Source organism: Mchenga conophoros, linkage group LG14 (genome assembly GCF_057382185.1).
Source record: "Mchenga conophoros isolate Kocher_MC1m ecotype Shallow Benthic linkage group LG14, M_conophoros_male_GT1.1, whole genome shotgun sequence".
NCBI lineage: Eukaryota > Metazoa > Chordata > Actinopteri > Cichliformes > Cichlidae > Mchenga > Mchenga conophoros.
In genome coordinates, this window is record NC_140539.1 from 30,086,113 (window position 1) to 30,108,778 (window position 22,666).

General features: G+C 40.6%; 2 protein-coding genes across 2 annotated transcripts; one reads left to right on the forward strand and one right to left on the reverse strand.

The window, feature by feature from the left end:
* The first annotated feature begins 1,928 nt into the window (after nucleotides 1-1,928).
* Nucleotides 1,929-15,356, forward strand: LOC146560064 (uncharacterized). Its single transcript, XM_085243882.1, has 14 exons — nucleotides 1,929-2,016; nucleotides 4,309-4,623; nucleotides 4,829-5,137; nucleotides 8,415-8,699; nucleotides 8,786-8,921; nucleotides 9,718-9,881; nucleotides 9,967-10,248; nucleotides 10,380-10,679; nucleotides 10,777-11,061; nucleotides 11,142-11,304; nucleotides 12,209-12,369; nucleotides 12,528-12,603; nucleotides 14,181-14,208; nucleotides 14,315-15,356. The coding sequence occupies exons 1-14, from the start codon at nucleotides 1,950-1,952 to the stop codon at nucleotides 14,459-14,461; spliced, it is 2,718 nt and encodes a 905-aa protein (XP_085100008.1). The 5' UTR covers nucleotides 1,929-1,949; the 3' UTR covers nucleotides 14,462-15,356.
* A 188-nt stretch (nucleotides 15,357-15,544) lies between these two features.
* Nucleotides 15,545-21,756, reverse strand: rrp8 (ribosomal RNA processing 8). The gene is made up of 8 exons (XM_085243883.1): nucleotides 21,574-21,756; nucleotides 21,338-21,455; nucleotides 20,956-21,211; nucleotides 18,695-19,499; nucleotides 16,963-17,092; nucleotides 16,771-16,877; nucleotides 16,590-16,686; nucleotides 15,545-16,251 (listed from the first exon to the last, which is right to left on the reverse strand). The coding sequence occupies exons 2-8, from the start codon at nucleotides 21,440-21,442 to the stop codon at nucleotides 16,138-16,140; spliced, it is 1,614 nt and encodes a 537-aa protein (XP_085100009.1). The 5' UTR covers nucleotides 21,443-21,455; nucleotides 21,574-21,756; the 3' UTR covers nucleotides 15,545-16,137.
* Between the last annotated feature and the right edge of the window lie 910 nt (nucleotides 21,757-22,666).

A 22,666-nucleotide genomic window follows, 5' to 3' on the forward strand; every position in this document is an offset into this window, starting at 1 on the left:
CAACAGGTGATCCAGGTGATTGATATATGCATTTTTTTTTCTGCTCATTCTGTTGGTTTTTGTCTTTTGCCCTTCTCCCCCGTCCCTCTTCTCAGCTGTTTTTCTTTCCCTGTTTCTTTCTCCCCTTCTTTCCCCCAGTCAAGTCTGTCCCGTATTCAGTAAGTGAAAATAAAATAAACAATAAAAGGTGAATCAAATGGACCATTATGGCAAGGCTGGGATGGTCAATTTGGTAAAGTAAATCCGTTGGGCATCTTTCTTCGCCTTTAGACAACAATTCTGATGACAAAAGAGCCAAACGGGACAGGCAAAAAAAAAAAAAAGAACGTCACCAGATGCTGGGCTTCCTCATTTTTAATGTTCTGCCAGGCAATAAACAGTAGTGTCACAGTAGTGACACTACCTCTTTATTCCTGAGGCTTATGTGTGGCTTGCACCTTGCAGTAAACCCCCTGTATTTACTTTAATGCAGTCTTCTTTAGTGTAGACACTGATATTGATATGCCTACATCCTGGAAAGTGTTGTTCACTTGGTTGGCAGTTGTGAAGGGGTTTCTCGTTGTCACGGCCAAAGGTTGAATCAGGAAAATGGACTCAAATGCAAACAGAGACGTGAGTCAAAACTAAATACTAAGAGACAGTATGAGCTAGAATAATACTAAGAGCTAAGACGTATCGTGAAGGGATCTTTATAGAACTGCAAGGACGTTCTTCTCCATAACTTTGCTGTTGGTTAATTTCCAATATTTTTTCTCTCTGAGTAGTCTTAGCGCTACATAAAAAGACACAAAGTCAGGACCATAAAACCAGCTTAACTCATTTGCCATAAATCTGTTTACACTGTTATAGTTCAGGGAGCTGCCTCCCTTTTGGGGTTAAAAGCTCCTCTACATAATGTAAATATGTCCATTTTAGGGTGGGGACTTGATTTAAGGTCAGAGTAAGCGTCAGGTTAGACAAGTAGTAGCTATGGTGGAGTCTTCAGGAAATGTAAAGTCCTGTGAAGTAATGGAAACACTACTCTGTATGGGTGTGTGAGTATGTGAGGTTGAGAGCAAAAAAGGATGAGATATCTACCATTTTCTTTGTTGTAAAGCCAGTTTCATAGCCTACAAAAGCTCTCACTATGGGTGGCAGTTTCATACCGGATAATTCAAAAACAGCCGTTACAAACCACACGATCAAAAAAAAAAAATGTGTTGACAGAAATTTTTCGGTTAGGTCATTTCATTCACTGTCTTCCTCTTGTGGTCCACATGAGTCAGTGCCAAAGTGAATCAACTTTAGAGAAAGATGGCAACCTCTGACAAGCTGTGCACTGCTGAGCCTCTGCAAGATTCGCTGTTCTCTACCACAATTGTTTGGTTTTTATTTTTCCTCGTAGGGTGGTAAATTATGCTGAGAAAGAGAAGAAAGAAGAAACATAAAACACACAGAGTCAAAGTGAATTAGAGGAGCATTATGCCACGAAACAATGACCAGAAGTGAGTGATTTCACAAACTGCAGGGCATGAATGATAGCGAGCTGTTTCGCAGACAGGCAGTCTCTGCAGGCCCCAGGCGGGATGGGATGCATAGCTTTACCACTTCCCAAGATACTGTGCTATATGAGGTGGCTGAGTAACTGAACAGACGCATCCTGTATAGCGATGCTGACAAAAACAGAACTGTAAGACATGTGCAAAACACACAAGAGAACACCTACTGTTGCAAACTGAAGAAGTTGCTTTTAAGTGTGTGTGTGTGTGTGTGTGTGTGTGTGTGTGTGTGTGTGTGTGTGTGTGTGTGTGTGTGTGTGTGTGTGTGTGTGTGTGTGGCTCACACAACTGAATATCAGCTGTAGAGGGTGTGTGCCATAAACCATAAACCACATAATACACACACCCTATAAATACCATGTGCCCTGCATACAGCTGGTCTATAGTTCTGCTTCAGTCAATGACACCACCATGGGATGCTCATGGCTGTTGATTTTGGGTCTTCTCTTACATGTTGCTCATTCTTTGGAAATTCTGGGTAAGTCTGCAGAGTTACAATCCATCTGTTGCAATCAGCTGTTTATGTGTTCATTTTACTGGACCTTAAGCTCTTGTTTAACCTGAGGCATTTATACCCAGCAGTGCTACTGGCTTTCCTTACTGATTAGTCCAACTATAATTACAAATGAGCAATAAAACTACACACTGGATGCATCACAAAGTTCTAAATAATACATTTTTCAGCAGCACATTCCTGATTGTATGTTTGTAATGTCAACCTGGCAGGCAACTCTTTATTAGGAATCATATGCGCTTCCTCGATGTGACCACTGCATTTTTTTTACAGGCTTTTAAAACTAATATATGAGGTCTTTAACATTTGGGGAAAACCCTCTCCTGGCTGTACTTATTTAAAGATTCTTCCCTTTGATTTGGTGCAGTCCTTCATTCTGCAGAGTCACCGAGACTTCCAGCTGGAGATGAAAGTTTAAACGTGTGAAAGAGCTTCATTTTCTAAAGTCGAAAGTCTTTATTTGTTTACCACATCCCTAGTCTGCAGAGGAAGGTGTGCTTTGTGCCACTGGTGCATTGTTGCTGTCTGGTGAGAAAAAGAAGCCCCTGGGACTCAGGAAATATGATGCAGTAGAAGAATGTGTGATTTTTCTTTCACAGTTATTACTTAGTTTGTATCCTTAAGGTGTGCCTTCTCCATTCTTGGCTGACATTTATTTTGGCACTAACCTGCAAGGGCAAATGAATTACAAGCCCACCAGGCATAATTGAACTGATATAGCATATTTATTTCTCTTTCTTGCTTTCTCTTCCTCTTAAAAGGCTCTGGAGCCTCTCCACATTGTTTCCATTTGCTGTGATGTATAGTAAGACCAACAGCATTAACAGTGCTTGATGCAAACAGTTTAGACTGCAGCAGCCGGCTGCATATTAAGAGGTTTTCAATGAAGTAGTGCAGCAGTAAGCTGTCGTCATTTTACTCATCATGTACCTTAAGCTGAATAGAGGTTCTTGGCTCCAGCTGACTGGTAGAGCAAGCTGTGTCCTTAAGTGCACTTTGATGAAGTCTGGGGAGGAAGCAGAGAGAGAAGGGGACTTGGTATGCATTAAAGTCTGCACACTGTCCTCTCTGAGAGTGCTAAAACCTGCCAGCCTATATTAAATGCCCTCTCCTGTGAAATGCCCTAACTGTGGCTGATTTCTATAAGATCTGGGTGTGGATCTTATTTTGGATGGTTTTCATTTCATTAACATAATGGAGTCCTCCATCAGATACACAGGCAGGAGACAAGGCTGCATTTATTTATTACTGTCACTGTGTGCAAGTTAACCTCTTGTCTTTTGCTTTTTCTCTGTAAAAACAAATAATTTACCAGAATTTTACAAAGTGAAGACAATTAATTCGCTTAATCTTTTATTGATCTTTTATTTTAAAAAATATTATGATCCTAGGGTTTGGGGTTTCAGTTTAGGGCCTGTTAAATTCTGGGAATACTGTTTTAATTTCTTTATTATTCTAGACTGTGAGCTTTGCTTCTGGTGATATTATTATGAATGAGTCTTTAATTTCTGTGTTTATTTTATGGGTGACTTATAGTTTCCTCTGTCATCTTTCTGTGCCTGAGAGTCTTCTCCTCCCTGTTATTCTTTCTCTTTTGGCTACTTCCTTTGAGGTCTGGTTATCTTTCATGTGATGTATTAGTTTCACTTCCCGTCTCTGACTGTCTTCACCTGTGTTAATTACTTTTACCTGTGTCTCATTCTCATCCTGTTTTTCATTCTGCCGTCAGCCCTCGGTGTATAAGTAGTCCCGTCTTCATCATCGTCACATTCCCTGTGTATGCTTCCCTGTGTGTTGCCCTCTGAAACTCTTCGTGTTCTCCTGTTTCCTCACTCCTTGTATTTTTGGATTTTCCTGTTGGATTGTGTTACTTTGTGGATTAAAAAAAGGAAGCTTGCTCGTTGTCGACGCAGTCTGCCTTCTCTGTTTCAAACTGAGCCTTAAACTTTTCATTTTCATCCAGTTTTCTTTTCAGTTACTTTTACTTGTAACAAATTAAATATAGTCTGTTTGTCTGTTTTAGCCTTATTTTTATACGATTTTATGTCTTTTTTTAATTGAGAAATGACTGAGGAGTTTATCACTACTGACCTAGTTAGTCTACCTCTTTGATCACAGTTTTACTTAACTAGCGACAGACAATAGGCTGAGTCAACACAACAAGTAGCATCTATCACCCTGTGCCCAGTCCTCTCATCAAACCCATTCCCCCTCAAGGCATTTCTGCTTTCTCAATGTTTTCTGATCTCTCATTAGGTTCGAGTGAAGAGCCTTTTGAGAGCATCACAGCAGTCCTGGGAAAAGACATGTATCTGAGCTGTATCTATCTGGGTGACGATCCTGTTGACAGCAGCGAGTGGAAACAACAGATCAGTTCAAAAAAAAAAAAGCGACTGGCAGGATTTATCAATGGGAGACCATTTCAAAGAGATAACTTTTCACTCCCAGTTTCTCTCACCAACCTCACAATTCAGATTAGGGTGACCAGTGTGGAAGTAGAAGGACAATACACCTGTGAGTTTGAATCACTTGAAGATACTTACACTGGCACTGTAATCGTCACTGTAGTAGGTAAGCTACGCCAATAACATGTGATTTCTTTTCTATAATCGACTCACCTCTGTGAGAACAAATAAGCCCGATGAAGTTGCCACAAACAGTTCTAAAATTAAAAGGTGTTAACTGATGCACCACCAGATTTTAATTAAACAGATGCATTATTATCCTGAGACATGCCTATGTCACTCAACGTGTTTATTTTTCAATTTGTTCACAGTTCAACCAGAAATCAACATCACTCTGAATGCAGAGACCATAAATGGGACTCACTATCAGTCTGTGTTATGCTCTGCCATCAATGGCAGGCCTGAGCCCCAGATCAGCTGGTTGGTGAATGGGTATCCTCCTTCAGATTTCCCCTTCATCGAGGTTGTGAATAACACCCTTCCTTCAAATGACACCTTCACCGTCAGCAGCGTCCTCCGCTTTCCCACCCACTTGCAGGAGGAGGACAACGTGACCTGTGTGGTTGAACACCGGACCCTCCCACAGCCCGCGGTCACCACAGTTAGGGTGGAAACCTACAGTAAGAGCATCAGAGTTGTTGTGTTTTTATGTCCCTGTTGCTAGGTGGTGACATATTGTGTTGCATTACCACTCATACGTTTGCAATCATGCATCATGACTCAGCATCTTGCAACACAATAACTTTCTCCTGCTGAGTTTTTACGCAGCCTGTTCCTTCTCACTCTGCTCCACATGCACAGTGACAGACCATAAATCACGTTGCACAGTGTTATGCATTCATGTGGGAATGCGCTCTTCCATTGAAGCTGAGTATATGGAAGCAAAAATGAAGCAACGACCCAGTAACTAATTAATAACAGTACTGTAATATGGTGCAGTGTACAGTTTAATGGCTCAAGTCTAGCAGGTCAAAAGATGCGCACCTGCATCTGTTGACCTGATGAAAATCCGACTGCATAACATTAAAGCTAAAAATCCAGCATCCCAGTTAATCACGATATTTTGTTTCATAGATTTCATCAAATCGTTAAAGCTGCTATAACCAATATCTTGATATAAAAAGCGCAGGACGGGGGGTCAAAGTAACGAGTCCGTACTTTACCTGACTCTGCAGTTCTTCCCAGGTCCACTGAGCATTTTAGCATTTGGGTCATGATATGGGGTTTTTTTTGTTGTTGTTTTTTTTAGGGCAGCACCTTTCTGTTTTATCCACAGCACTGCAGAGCTGCAGGAACATGTTGCATTTAGAGGGTGCAGTGCGGATGACCAATACGAGCAGAGCAGCACTCTGAGTTATTACAGAGCTGATAAAATGAAAAGTTAGTTAAAAACTTTAAAAAATATATTAAAAAATATATATATAAAATATAATCTTGGTCTATGAAAGCATAATAATAAAAAAAAACATTTCTGATGAAAATATAGGCTAAACACACATACAGAAACCCCGAGCTCACAGGAAAGACAGATTAATACAGCAAACATCAATATAAAACCATCCACACTGTAATTTAGTGCACCTGCAAAGACTCACTCTTTAGCACAACCCTCATTGACACTGTTATAGAGTCAGTAATGATAATGAGCAACCACAAAGCAAACAAACATTATACCTCAGCAACTTTGCACTGACTGTCATGAAAGCGTGGTTACCATGACGAGACCCCTCACACTGTCAGTATTCACAGGCAAAGGCAGGACGTCGGATCATTAACTACACCTAGATGCTTTAGCTCTACTGGTATTGGACCAAAGCAGGAAAGATTTCTCATACTATAAAAGTTTTCTTTCACTCAGGATGAAAAATTTCACCATGTCATGTACATGTCATTGCTAACTTAATAAATCTTAGCTCCTTGCTCTCTTCCCAGCAAATAAATACCCTTAGTACATGGACTGTCGTCATATGTAGTGTAGGAACAGCTGCTGAATCCGATGATCTGCCATCCATCTGTTTACAATGATGGTGGTGATCACACTGATCAGAGACATGACAAGCTCGAAGCAACCTAAACCTGCTTTTTCCACTTCAAATCCTAACATAGAAAGATAAAAGCTAAATGCATTTAATTTTTATTCAGTAAGACTTAAAATGACAGATTTTCATGTGGTCATAGAGCAGGGGAGCTGTGGGCCATTTTTGCCTGACTTTTACACCCAAATCAGATCTACGTCATAACTTCATAACTACGTCATAACTACGTCCTACTTCATAACTTATCCCATAACCAGAACTCCGTCACAACAACTTGAATTACACAGCAGGTTGTGGTGTAGAGATAAAATGAGTTTCTGATTACTACATATGAACACAGAAGTCTAAATGAAGCTGTATGTCGATCAGCATATTTTTGCATCTATATTAGTGGCCCTTGCTGGCTATTTAAAACACCATGTAGTCCATGAATTTCACTCACCGAAGATGCAAATTCAAAAATGAATCACACAAATTTAAAGTGAAAACACAAGAAAACAGTCAGTATAATATGGTGGTGGTAGTGTGATGATCTGGGGCTGTTTTGCTGCGTCAGAATCTGGAACTTGCTGTGGTAAATGACCACATTCATTCACCACAGAATGTCGGGCCATCTGCTTGTGACCTCAAGCTGAAGTGCACTTGGGTTCTGCAGTAGGACAATGATTCAAAACAAACGAGGTCCACCTCTGAAGATCTTAAGAAAAACAAAATGAAGACTTTGGAGTGGCCTAGTCAAAGTCCTGACCTGAATCCGATTGAGATGCCTTGGCATGATCTTAAAAAGGCAGTTCATGCTTGAAAACCCTCCAACGTGGCTGAATTAGAACAATTTTGCAATGATGGGAGGGTCAAATTTCCTGCACATGGCTGTAAAAGACTCATTGCCAGTTATGACAAATGCTTGATCTTAGTTGTTGCTGTTAAGTGTGGCCCAATCAGTTAGGTTTAGGTTTAGGGGGTAATTAGTTTTTCACACATGGACGTGTAGTTCTGGATTGTTTTTCCCCTTAATAATAAAAACTTCATTTAGAAACTGCATTTTGTGTTTACTTGTATTATTTTTGTTTGATGATCTGATTGAAGTGTGAAAAACATACAAAAAGTAGGCGATCGGGAATCAGGGGCCAAGCACTTTTTTACACCACTGTATATGTTTGGTAATAAAGCTTTAAATGCTCTCTTCATACAATCATACTAATATGTACAGCATTACAGCCTCTTACTGCTCTTTCAGTGGCAGACCTAGTAACAGTCCTATTAACGTAAGCCACACCACCCAGTTCATTTGTCCATAATACATTTCCACTTCACTGAAGCACAGCAGCTTAGGTAATTTTCAAACTGCAGTGGTTAAATGCAGACATAACTTTATGTGTAAACAGATTGAACTTTTTTTAAAGCCAAAGAGCATTAACTCACTCCAAATGTGTGCACACCCCTGTCCAGCACCCAATTTATTATGAGGTGTTAACCCACTTGCTCATTAGAGGCATTTGACTGTTGCGTAACACCAAAACTTTTACGTATTTGATAATAGACTCTGATCTATGCTGATTCCTCGTATTAAAGCCTGCGGTTCTCTCAGCTTTGGTTGGGTAGCAGCTGGGCCAGACATCTGCTCTCAGCTGCAGCTCAGCCAACAGATGGGACAGGTGATAAGCCTAAGTCAGCACTCTCCAAACCCAAGCAGAAGCTCCTCATGGCGTGTGTTTAGCTAACATTCAGCTCATCCGGCCCCAGCTTCCTATTTAACCAAAACACCCTGAGCCTCTACTTGCTATCTGACTTTTTAATTTGCTGGAAAAAACATTAGAGCTTGTGAAAAATAACTCTTCTCGCCCTTCTTCCTGCTCTGCAGCAAGGCCAAATGTGACTATTAAAGCAGAGATGGTACAGCAAGAAGACGGAAATGATTTCTGGGTGGTCTCTTGCATTTCATCTGGAGGGAGACCTGACACTGACATCTCTTTGGCTTTGAACACGGCTGAAGAGCTGGCGAGAGAGAACGACACAGACTCAGACATACAGAGAGTCTCAGTCCGCCTCCCCGTAACAAAATACGGGGGTCACAACATCACTTGTGTGTTTGACCATCCTAAATTTACACAAAAGGAGTCACAAGCCCTAACACTGCCAGTTTTCTGTGAGTACAATCAGTGTTGAACAAACTGCTAATGCTCAAGAGGTAACAGAGGAACAGAGTTTGTTTTTGTTTTTTTAAATCTACAGATTTGGCTCCAGGTCAGTTGTACTCAGACTTGGAAGGGAACAGCAATGACGTGGAGCTGCAGGAAGAGGAGACTGAAGCTGTTATCAGACTCGAGGTCGAAGGGAACGTGCCACGCTACAATGTTACCTGCAAAAAGTAGGAAATATTTGGTGTCAAAGGACTACTACATCAATTTCATATATTATAGAAGCGTTCGAACTCTAAAAATGATAATTATAACAGACAGACTGCGTTATGAGCTGGCATGATGATGAAATTCATCATGTTAGGGAAGGTTAAGGTTGAGAATCTGATACAAAGTAAGTCCACTCCATTATTGTGCACAAATAATGGAAAATAATGTGCAAGACAGATAAAAATGACTTATTAAAAAAGTATGGGGAAATTGCCCATTAATGACAAAATAAAAAGTATATTCATCAGTAAGTGCTCGTACTGTGTTTGATTTCCCTATTTTACCGTATTAGGTGCAGTTGTTCAACTGTGAATCAGTGCAAATATCTAATCAGCAACTGAGTGAATTTAGGTCATGGTCGAGTAACCTGCAAAGAAACATTTGTTGGTGCTGGATGGGCTGGTTCAGATATTTGGGAAACTAACCACATAACCAAAAGAAAAGGAGCAAAAATGAACAGTACCTGCAAAAATAATATGCTTTTACAAAAATAAAAACAAGCTTCAGTCACACTTTTTTCATGTATATATACAGAGAAAGAATATACACATCCTCCACAGGATATGTAGGTAGTTTCAGTGGTGGCATATTTGGTGGCATAAAAACCACAAGTGACTGTAAGCAGGAACCATATTTAGATACATTTTCTGATTCAAATGTTTATTTATTCAAGCTTTGTTTTCCTTTTGTATTCTTATATTAAGACAAATGAAAACATTTCTGAATTCCTGCATATTTTGCATATTTGCCCTCCAGAGATGATGGCCCCTTGCCTGAGAGTGTGAAGCTGGTGGACAAGAGCCTGAGACTCCAGGGCCCTGTGGATCTTCAACAAGCTGGTCTTTACAAATGCACCTTCTCTTATCAGCACCTTACAGCAGTGCTGCGGTTCAATGTCACTGTTAAACCTATACAACAAGGTAGGTGAAACTCTGCTTTGACCTTCTCTATCATCTGACTATGAAATATTGATGTGAAATCTTCTCTCTATACGTTTCCCATCAGTTCCTCCTACAATACGAGTTGATTTGCGGACTGAAGATGGACACAGAGTGATTGAGTGCTCAGCAGATGATGCTGTTCCTGCAGCCAACATGTCCTGGCTTCTACCAGAGGGTGTGTCTGAAGACTTTTGGTTCAACTCCACTTCTCATAATGGAAGCCACTCTGTCAGGGGGTTTGTACTCCTCCCTCCCTGCTTGCCTTGGGAGCTCACTGCAGAGTGTGTGATAAATCACCCAGCATTTGAAAAACCAGAGAACAGAAGCATAACACTCCCTCTTTGTGGTATGTTCAGCAAATCAACCAACCAACCCTAATTTCTTATCAGTAGTGGATATATGTGGCCATAGATTAAATTTTTTTCATCAAGTGGAAGCCCTCCACTTCCTGTTGTTTAACTTCTCTTTCCTGCACAGCTCACCCTAACATCACCGTCAACACCAGCACTGAGTGGAGACAAGGTCTGAAGTACACAAAGGTGCAATGCTCTGTGGACAGCGCCCCTCCAGCAGCAGTTATAACCTGGCACGTAAGGAACACCAACAACAGCATCGATAGCCTGGTGGAGACCAAACAGCAGGCTGATGGTCTGGTATTTGCTCGCAGCTCTGTGCACTTCCTGTCCTCTCTCTATGCCGGTCAGAATTTGACTTGCATAGTAAAGCATCCGAGCCTGGAGGCAGAAGAGGAAAGAATAATAAACATCCCCATGCACAGTACGCTAGTCATTTCTTAGAAATATTACCTTCTATGACACAGACAACCTCACGCGGTTGCTCATCCCCTTCCTGACACCCCCCTTTTCTTTTTCAGAAGCCCCCCTGCTGAGCGCATCTGTGGTGAGACAACAAGACTCTCATCTCTGGCTGGCAGTGTGCGAGTGCACAGGGGAGTGTTTCGAGACAAACCTTGCATGGGACCTTCCCGAAAAAAATGAAAGGCAAACCTCTGTGCACTCAGAATATGAAAGAAACTCAATGAATCTCAGGGCGACTTATGAATTTCCGCTGAACCGTCATGAGGGGCAAAACCTGACTTGTGTGTACCATTTTGAACCAGGGGTCACACAGAGAAGGACTGTTCATATGCCCAGATACTGTAAGAGCAACAGAAACAATACTCGATTGAACACTAACGCACAAAGTTCATCTTAAATATTTCTACTGTTTTTTTGCCAGATATCTCTTCTCTGAGAGTCCTGAACTTCACGACTCCTCTGCAAAGCCGCTACAGCGATCAACCTGTTGTATACAGACTGTCCCTCGACAAGAATCGTCACAACCAGAAAATACTGCTCGAAATTGAAGGCAACGTGCCAGAGTACGAGCTCAGCTGTAAGAGGTGCTGTATCCGGTGTTTCAAACCACCTGTTCACAATGAGGAAGCTGAACATAGTGCACTGCACAAAAATCTGTGCTCCCACAATTAAGAAGTAGCTCTCTGAAAATATCAGTTGAGTTATTTACATAAAGAGCTTAGTGCAATAGCCAACAACAGCAAGGAGACAGTTTAACTTTGCTTTATCTGGGAGCAGGCAAACAACTAAAAACAGCACCTTTAGTACCAGGTGCATTAACTTTCCTACTGTTGTCAAAAAAACAGTAGCCTGTCCAATTATAGTCTCAGCTGGCAGGAGGTATATCTGTTATCTACCACCTAATCATGATCAGGAAGTTCCTGTGAACACACAAAATTGAGTGTTCCCACAGTAGTAGAGGAAGTAGAAGAAGCAACACATTGTCATAGAGCACGATTTATTAGGGGGTATTTTACCGTTTAAATAAAGGCAAATAATTACCCTGGTTCTGTCCATTTGTACACTTTTTGTTGATTTTTTGTAACCACGTGTGAACAACTTTTGTAATGCAGAGTAATGTGCAGAGATTTCTTAACCAACTTTCCACCTGTTTTCAGTCTTTCAGATGATTTTACCAGCTAAGAAATGATCTGGCATGTAATGTCTATAATGGAAACTTCTACACTTTTGGTTTTGTTTTGGGGTTTTTGGCACAATGTGAAGCGTTAAAGTGAGCTTTAGGGATAGTGGTGCAGAGCCAGCTTAGCTCTTTCCCTGCTTCCACTCTGTAAGCAAAGTTAAGCCAGTTACCTACAGCCTCCTATTTACTGTACAGACATTAGAGTGATTAGAGTTTTATTTTTAACCCTCAGAAATACAGCACATGGCTATATTTCCCCAAAAATGTCACTTAAAGAGAAACTCAGTTGTAAATCCCTGGTATTTCAGGAGTGATGGCTCATTTGTGCAAACGGAGGGATCTGCGATGATCTTCCAGTCAGAGCTTGCAGAGCTGAACAAAGGCCTGTACACCTGCTGGGCATCCTTCTGTCACCACACTGCTACAGTCAGCTTTCAGGTGGAAGTCACAACTAGGCTTGAACAGCTCGGTACGTGTCTGCCATGATGGGCTTTTGCACTCAGAGGAACATGACACAACAGAGAGCTCCTGATAATATCGGCATGCTTACGTGCGTAACCAGTTTCACTGTGAGGTTTTCTGAGATGTTTAGCTGATATCAGTTTCTTTGTGTGCTTTGTGTTGCAGCTCTCACATCCATGATTTGCATCTCTTCAGCATTAGCCCTCGTTCTTATCTCTGTCATCATCCTCTGTGTGTGCTGGTGAGTTAAGCGCTTCCACAGGTGACAAACAGCAACTCGGCAGGTGATGCGCTGACGGGCAAATGAGGGCAATGTTGCCGATGGCACAGAGTGTACAGAGAGTACTAGACAAACAGGATGTGTGGATCGTTAACCCAACTAACCAAAACCCCAGTACCAAGCTGTTATTCACAAACAGGAAGTAATGTGGCTGAAGCAGACAGGTGCCTCTGCCACCACAGCCCTGCTTGCAGACAGGTAGAGGCTGTTAGGCAGTCAGAAAAACAGATTTATTTTCCAGTTTCCTGTTCTGGCTTTTAGCGGTGTTACTTCTGGCAATTTGTGCAGCAGACTGCTGTTCGCTGGCCAATTATCATCACCGACACTTTGCAAAAGGGAAGGTGAAATGTGCAGAAGGTCCACATGTTCGGAAGTTATTAGTATAATAAAATTCAAGTTGCCATTCACCAGTGGAAAAAAATCCACAAATTCATCTCTTAATCCTGTTGCTGTTGGAGAAAGAGTCACATCTTTTAGTACTGATGTGGGATATCTTTCACAGTCCTAGAACTGTTAATGGTTTCTGCCTCCAGAAGCTTCCACATTTCCACATTCACTGCCAAATCTAACTTCTCACAAGAATGTCTGTCAGGATCAGATCAAGCCCCGCTGTGAATAGAGCTGCACAAGAGTGGTTTACAGGTTATTTCAATACGCCTGTCACTCTGACTGGAACATTTGGTGAAGGTGCCATTGGCTGACGGAGTCTAGGCACGTTATCGCATGCTCCAGTGGGAGGGTCCTGTCAAGTTAATTTGGGAAGGTCAGGCACCCAGTGAACAACAAGAAAACATGACTCCCCACAGAGGAAAGTTATTTTGGGACTAATGTCAACCCCCCACTCCTCTTTCCCTCATCTCCAGTGCTGCATGAGGACATTTTTTTTGTCAGCAGCAGGACATCACTGGGTTTGTGTCACTGAGGTCGCAGTGTACAAAGTGAGCGTCTGCTTTTGACACCAGAGATCAATGATGAAGGCTTGGGTCACCACTCGTATTCATTGATATTCCCGTCACATATAATGCATTCACCTCTGCAGCTTGCTTATTTGAATTGACTCGGTGTGGCCAGTTATGTCACAGTGCCATCTAGTGGTGAAATCTCTCAAAAAAATTTTAAAACGGGTTTATTTAAATTGAACTGAATAATTGTCTTTGGTTCACCAAGTCACAAATCAATTTATATAAAAAAATACTGATAGTCATCAAGAGTCATTCATTCATATACATACATAAAACATTAGCAAAACTACAGAAATCACATCACAGCATCTTGTTATTCACTATACTAATTGGATTTGGCACAAAATGCATCCTATAATGTTGTCCTGGGGCCATTTGATCAAATCTGATTAAAGAGGGCGTTCTTAGTCAGCAATAGACTGAGCTCTCTGTAAGGCAGTAGTGTGATACAGTTTATCTAATGAGATTTTTCCAGCTGTTCTGACAATCTTGTCCAGTTTGTTCCTGTTTGCCACAGTCAGGTTGCCATACCAGACTGAGATAATTCACCATCAACCTCTGTTTTTTGTTTTATAGTCAAAGAAACAGCAGGAAAGAGCACAAGGTACATTTAAATATGATAATTTTCTCCAGCTTTGCTAAGTGTCTCAAATCCAAAACTAAATTGAACTCTTTTCCTCCGTATCTCCATCTGTCTCCGTATAATTCAGGAGGAGTATCTCTCAGCCTTGACATCCCTCATGCAGGACCCCGGCTCCCCTGAGGTGAAAAAGCCAGCAGTAACAGAAAAAGACAGCAAAGAGGGCACTCCTATGGTCAATTACTCCATAGTCATTGACGTCAAGAGTACAGTGTGAAGACAACAATGCTTTGTGGGGCTTTTTAAACCACATCCAGTTGTGCACAAACTAGGTGTGGCATCTTAGTGGAACTGTAGCACTCTTTTTTTCCAAGTGTTTTGTTTTTCTGTAGCATTGAAGTAAAAAACTGTGTATGTATATATCCTGAATAATGTGAGATTTTGAGCAGATTAGCATTGATGACTTTACTGTTTAAACTAAAGACTGTATAAAGGATGTACGTAGTCACCCCTTGATACTAGACTCCACATTCTGAAGCCTCTGTGCTTTTTGAGCCATGACCTCACATATTTGTACTAGAGGGTGGAGTGCTAACAAACTATTCATATTCATAAATTGTAATATATCTGGTAATTAGCAGTAAGTCACAGACTAATAAAATACTCATTAGGCCATAATACTAGACTCCTGCAGGAGACACAAACCCCTATGGGAAAATTAAAGCACCTGCCCTAGAGAACAAGGGGGCAGCTAATAGTATCTTTTTATCAGGCCATAATACTAGACAGCACAAAAAGTCCAGTTCTGTGACAGAACAGGTTACAACTATGTCTGCAGACCCACACAACGTAATAAGATGGATGACTTATTTAAAATGATTAAATACCAAATTAAATACAAAATGCATCCACCCTTGAGTTGTTATGAAAGGGAAAAGCATCCATAGAAATCAAAACTGTTTTTCTTTTTCACCATCCTGTAAATATTTCAACATGAGTCACTCACTTTTGAAGCACTTAGGAACTGCAGTTTGGGGCACCTGCCGGCTTTTTTATTCAAATGCATAAAATTTGCACTTTTAGAAAAAAACTAAATCTTACTTGAATTTTTCATTATTACAGTTTCTTTTCAGATGTATATTTTCTTTGATCTGTCAATAAAGTGATTCCAAAGTAAATATCTTTCATCTTTAACTTCTTAGTTTTAACAAACTCATTACAAGCACAGCAAACAGTCCCACATACTGATGACTGTCACACTGCTCCAACATGAAAAAAGTCCTTCTAGTGTCTTTGCAATGCTTAATTAGTCAGGACCATCTGCTACGACAAAAGGAGTGAAGCTATAAATACATTTCTGTACTATGTGTGATTCAGATGTAAATAGACTGAACTGCAGCTTCTCTGCAGCACTGTTGTGGAAAATAATTATGGAGTCAGTTGTTTGTTCATATAGAGTAATTGTAATAGGGTTAGGGAACGACATGTTGGGTCTGAAGCATCACAGACATCACACAGTTATTTTTAAAAGTTTATATTTTTAAAGACTTTTAAAGGTTTTCCCACAGCAATTGTAGCACTTACAGAGTTGTCTTAGAAAATTCTGTCACCAAGCAGCCTCGAGTTTCATTTTTGATTTTGTACCCAACGCAGTGACTTACTCCAGGACTGTAAGAACATTTCTTATTTACAGTATTTGAGTAAACAATACAATCAATGATCTGTGCATTGTGTGATGAGAAAATGTGCGTCCATGTTGATACTGATGATAAAGACTAACAGACCTCTGTTACATGAAAAAAAAATCACGTATCTATAACAAAATGCAAAAGGAATAATCAAAAATATACCAAAAAATATGATACATTTAAGTGTATATTAACTGTGACCCCGTGAAGCATTGTCCAGTTATGTACTGATGCACAGAGAAGTTTATGAATTCCTATTACATCTTCATCTCTTCTTGTAAAGACAAGGCTTCAACTGTAGTCCAACTTTCTTCAGATTTTCTGGAGCCTTTCCCGTCTTCGCAAATTCAAAGGAGTAGAAATGACTATTTTCTGTGTCCTGAAAGGAAGAAAAAGACAAAATAACAGTAATTCTAGCAGACAAACATGAATGTTTAAGCTATTACTCATCACGTGGTCCAAGTGTTCTTCAGACTCAGTTGTTTAGACGACATTGATCTACTTGTGACAAATTTATTAAGCATTTTTCAGCAACAGGCTCTTAAAAAGGACAACGACAAAAGAAAGAAAATACACCTGAACACAGTAAATATTATATATTTACATGTTTAATTCAGACTTTCATCTTATAACTGTGACATGCTTTAATTTTTTAAAGAAGGAAGAAGTACTTGTTTTCCTGTAAACATGGTCCCAAGCATCACCCCTTTTTCTCACCTTCGACACCATCTTGAATCCAAGACTTGACAGTGCAGTGATGAAGTTTCGCACGTTGTCGAATCTGCTTGCCACTTCTGCTATTTTAAGGACTCCTCTGCAACAAAGGTGCCAAAAAATAATGAGAAACACAGTGTGTGCACGACATTAAACACATGCATATGCAGAATCCTTGTCACACCTCTTTTTTAGCACTCGATTGGCCTCTGCTAAAAAGTCCGCCAGATTGGTCCCCATGAGGGACAGGCAAAACACAGCGAGGTCCACAGAGGCGTCATTAAGAGGCACCTGCAGACACGGGGCGTTTCATTTTAGTTCCATTTTACGACAATCGCAGTGCAATTGTGTCTGTATTTTGCAGAAAGACACTCACGTGGGCCATGTCACAGACCGTAACCAGCTCACAGGTGGCTGCCAGGTCAAAGCTATGAACTTTGTTCTTCACGCTGCGCGCTATTTTACAGTCACCACAACCAAAGTCGGCAACCACGAGAGAGGAAGGTCTGCAAAAAGAAAACAGTACAGTAGATGTGTTTCTTTTAGTTAGAACTGTTGTCTTCTGACAAACCGCTGATGTTAACGAGGCAAACTTCTCACAGCAGCAAAACCAGGCATCGATTAAACACCCACAGTGCAAAATTATCAGCTGCGTGAGTCCTCGCTGTCGAGAGTGTGCAGCAGAGTAATGTCTTCTGTTTACCGTTTACAGCAGATAAATGATGTCAGCATCCGGAGTTCTACATGAAGAATTCCTTCTTACTCTTGAGATGAGCAGAGACGGTCTGGAAATGTTTTGGGAAAAGTCTGAAAGTAACAGTGTACACAGGACACCGTGCTTTCTGCTCAAAATATGATGAATCGTTCAGATGTTGAGCTGAGGTGATTAAGAATCTCCTGTCTTAAGCAGTTTTACACATGCACTGCAAACATTGAACTTTTTCCAGACATTACCAAACACAAGTGCGTGTGAGAACACAAACGTTTGAAGCAAATGAAGCAGATGTGATCTCTGTTGCAGGTGAATTTATGGTGAGCCAGTGGGTGTCCCAACCCCACTGCATGCTCTATGCAGACAGGAACCCAACTGAGGATTTCCATTAGTGTGAATATGATGCCTAATAATGACAGAAACCCCTCCCTATTCTCTTTTTTATATATGCACAATGTCACATTGTTTAATGGCACACAGCTCTGTGAAAATCGCAGCCTTGCTGTCCAGTCCTTGTGCTTAAGATGGTTTGCAATTCAGAAGAAAGATGTTTTAAAGGGAAAGGAGATAAAATAGTTTGTTTAGACAGGTGACGAACAGAGGGGCTTAAATCAAAAGTATTATTTTGAAGGGTGAATCAGGCAAAGCAACTCTAGTAAAGTCCAAGAAAAAGTATGGAGGTGGAAATGAGCATCAAAGACCCACTTTAAAGATCATCCTGTGATGAAAAGATCTTAAAGCACAATTCCATCAGTGCACAGTTTGACAAACCAACCTATTCGGTCAGACAACACACTGCAGTGCAGACATTTAAGATTTCATTTTAAACCTTTTGTGCTCAGAGGTCCTGTTCAGCTTTCTGGAGCTTTTCCCTGCCTCCAAGGGACTTTTTCATCACATGAACTTGTCTTAAAGAGGTGGGCTTTGTTATCATCAGGTTAATTGTTTCTGTTTGAAACGCTGCCCAAGGATTGTTATAGCAAAGCCATTATCAGGCGGTCTCACACTTTCTTGACCAGAGAGCACTTTAAGTGGTCTGTGCTCCAACCCCCAATTCAATTAATGCTAAAGCAGTTTAAATAAATGGATATTCCCAGCTGTGCTCTTTGGAACTATTTGTATTCTAAAACATTTCAGTGTTTATACTTCATGGATATATTACCTGATTGTTTCACAGTCATATCACAGCTTCTACTGGCCCAAAGGTTAAAAGGGTGGGAGTAAAGAACACAATGTGCTTGTTTGTGTTGCTGGTGTAAATGTGTATGCCAGCTATAGGCATACACATTTGAAAAATTTGGCACAATTTTATAAATTTGTAATCATGAAGATTCCTTGGTTGTGGGCAAAATTCTATTTCATGCATTAACATCACAGAAAATTGAAGGCTTCTCACTTTTTCTGAATATAAGAGATGATGGCGTCCACTGGATTGGCGGGCCACCTCTGAACCTGAGCCGTGTAACCTTTGTGGTAGATCCAGAAAGCCTGTGGGTCCTGCTTGAACATACGCTTCGCCTCGCCGCTGGACGTGCTGTACAAAACTTCGTTAATGTAGCGGAAACGAGCGGCCTCCAACCGCTGCTCCATCCGGGACCTGAGGGAGGCAGAGCGGTCTTGTTTCACCTCTTCCTCTGACTCTGCTGGCTTATCTTCCTGCTCTGCAGGAGTCTCGTGGTGCTCTGTCTCCTCGCTGTGCAGCATCCTCTGCAGCTTCTGTCTTTTCAGACTCTGAGCTTTGCTCTGCTCAGGTTTCAGTCTTTTCATGGGGAACTGCTGCTGATTAACTTTAATCTCCACTGCAGGTTCACGTGTTTTCTGTTCTGATCCATCAGCAGAAGATTCAGGCACACATTTCTGAACTGGGACACACTTTGTTTCCTTCTCATTACTCGCCTCCTCAGGGTGTTTCTCATTTTTCTTTTTTTGATTGTTTTTGCCAGTGTTGCTGTTGCTATGTGAATCAGGTTTAACTACTTCCTTTAGTTCATGTTTACCCACAGACTTTACTTTATTTACTTCCTCCTCAGGCTGTTTCTGGCGGTATTTATTTTTACATTTCCTCTTGTTCTTCATTTTGTTTTTCCACTGTTTTCTGCCAATCTTTTCTGTGTTCTGTGGATTGTTTACATTCATCAGCAATTCAGTCATTTCTTTATTCTTCTCCTCCCCTGAAGATGTGCCATTTGCCTTTGAAGATCCTTTTGGAAGAAAACAAAAAAACAGTTTAGTCAATATTTTACACTCAGGAAAGATTGAGGCTGGTACTACGTACTATGCAAAAGTCTTCAGTGACCCCTAATTTCTTTAAGTTTTTCTTCCAAGGAGCCAGACTTTTGCAATGATGTAGTGATCTTGAGCAATAGTTCTCCAGGCTTTCTGAAAGACTTAAGTCTTAAGTTTTTCTTTGGACATTGGCTGCTTCTTCACTCATTTCTATCCTTCCACCTGACCTTTTTCAGGGCAAAGAAAGACATCTAACACAACTAATTTTGAATTGTTACTTGCAGCCTGTTGCAAGAGCATAATTTATCCCCATTTATTGAATTGAATCTACAAAGAAATGCCAAAGATAACACAGATTGACAGATATAAAATAGTATTTTTGCACCACAATGGAGAAGCATTGAGAAGGTCAGAAGGTGTTGCACTGTGTCTATTTGGCTCTAGAGAAAGCATATAGTATGGACATATGGACAGAAGTATATGAAGATGTCCAGGACATGAATGAGGACACAGAGACTGTGGTGGGGTGTGCGGTAAGAGGCACAGATAGGTTTAATGTGGTGACTGGATTACATCTGACTCCCTTTTTGTTTCCAGTGGTGAAAGATGAGTTTAGGCAGGATTCTCATGGACAATGGTGTTTTCAGATAACACTGTGATCTGTAGTGAGAGTGTGTGGAAGAGAGCCCGGAGAGGTGGAGGACAGAATACATGTGTGTGAATGAGAGGGGGACATGTGTAACAGTGAAGATGCAAGAAATAGAGGTCATGAAGGTGGACAAGTTAAAAGACCAGGGCAAGATCATCAAAAACAACAGATAATTAGCAGAGAGTGCAGGCTGGGTAGAGACGAGTGACAGAAGGACAGCCTGAAACGTGAAAGGGAAATTTTTTAAGATGGTAGTGAGACCTGCTGTGATGTAGAGTTTTAAGACAAAAACATAAGAGGCATACCTGGATGTGGCAGAGTTGAAGATGCTAAGATTTTCACTGGGAGTGACAAAGTTAGACAGGATTAGATATGAGCATGCTGAGCAGTTTAGAGATAGAGTTAGAGAGGCAAGGCAAGGCTGAGATGGTTTGGACATGTGCAGAGGAGGGATGCTGGACATATTGGACAAATGATGCTGAAGATGGAACTCCCAGGCAGGAGAAAAAGAGGAAGAACTCAGAGGACATGCAGAGGGTTGGTTGACAGTGGAAGATGCTAGGGACAGGGTGAGATGGAAACAAATGGCCTGCAGTGGCGACCTCTAAATAGATGAACTAATTTCTCATTTTCTTAAAAAAATACAAAGAAATGAGATGTGATTCAAGACTTTGCACAATACTGTACATCCAAACACTCCAATTACAGATGCTGGATTAAAAACTCTAATGTGGCAAACCACTGTGTCAGATTTCTAAGCTTATAACCAGCTAATTACTCACCAGCTTTATTGTTTTTCTTCCTCTTTTTTGGTGCAGGTTTCTCCTCCTTTAAGATCTGGTCTGTGTTCTCTTGCTGCTCCTCTGTTTTTTCTGCAAGTTTTCTCTTTTTTCTTCTCTTCTTCTTTGTCCTAATGTTTGATGGAGCTTCTTCGGAGTCTTCATCACTGTCCTGTTTATGGTTGTCGCTCTTCCACTCTGGTACTGACCCCAGAGTCTTCAGTGTCCGCATCAGGCTGCTTTTACCCACAACCCTGGGCTGATCAGAGGATCACAGCAGGTTGAATAATATATTTTTAAAACGAGTAGCGACTACCATAAGTAGAAACATAGTAATGCTTTGCGAGAATAAAAAGTTTTCCGTAAGCGCAAAAGAAACACGTACCTTCACATTGATGCCACTGCTTGTCTTCTTGGTGTTACTGAGGGCAGGTTTACTCAAGATCTGACCCTCTTCTTCATCATTCCAGTCTTCATCCTCGTTAAACATGTTTCTGTGTGTCCTTTTAGAAAAACGCACACCTTTGTAAACCGCTACTGGAGATGAAAAACTCTTTCGAGCGCACTTCTTTGCTATCAGAGAGCTAACCTATAGTCCTATATGATGTCTGAACTACTCACGAGTTTGTTTCTCAGGCAGCAAAACGAGTTGATTTACGTGTCAGAGGAACTCTTCCCGCTGTTTGCATGAAACCTTTTTATCTAATGAACGTGTAACTACACGTAATACCTAAAAGAAATAAAGTTATTCTCAAGCAAAAGCCACGTTGGTTCAGTGTCATGCGCGTCAGGGGAGCAAAACAGAGTTACGGGCGCACATAACTGACGTAAGCACACCGGAGATATCTGGGAAATGGCGTTTTCCGTGATGACGTGGATAAACATTCAGCTTCTCTTAATTTTAAGGATTTTAAGTTGTATTAATAAAAACAACTTAAAAATAGTTAAAATAAAAATGCAACTCTTCAGTGGCTCCAACGATTTTCAAGAAAATATAGTTTTACAAAGATTTCTCTCACCAAACATGTCTCTGAATAATCAAAATTAACAGTGTTTTTGTTAGGATCTTATAGATATTTGTAAGATCCAATCTAAACAACAATAAACAGACGGACTGACTTAAGTAAACCTACATATCAAATACACAATATATTTGTTGCATAATTGTTATATTCTGTAATTAGGGACACGCAAAAGGACACACTGGGTTTAATAAATAAAATTTAAAAAAACATTTTTCCTTTTTACTTGAAATTTGAAACTTACTTTACTTGAAATTATTTGTTTACTTAAAACTAGTAAATTAGACGGAAGGAATGATTTCCAGACCACTGAGGCCATATGTATGTTCTTAATCACCTGTAATAAAAAAAACTTTCTTAAACATCATATTACATACCATGCAATATGACAAGACAAGAAATGTTGTGTTTAAGGATGGATTTTCCCCTTTACAGACCCCAAAATGTGTCTGTAACATGTCTTTGTGCTTATGATTAGAGACAGAAGAATGGAGAATTTAAACTTAATCTGCAGACACTACAAACAACAGACAGTTTTATTTACATGTTTACCGCTTAAGTGGACCCACTAGGAAAGCTCCTTCCTTGTTCATTTGTTTGCTTTTAAATGAAATAAGTAGAAAGCCCTATGTCACTTCAGAAGGAAGATATGACAATTTAAACTGACCCTCTGTAAAACTCAGATCCTTTAC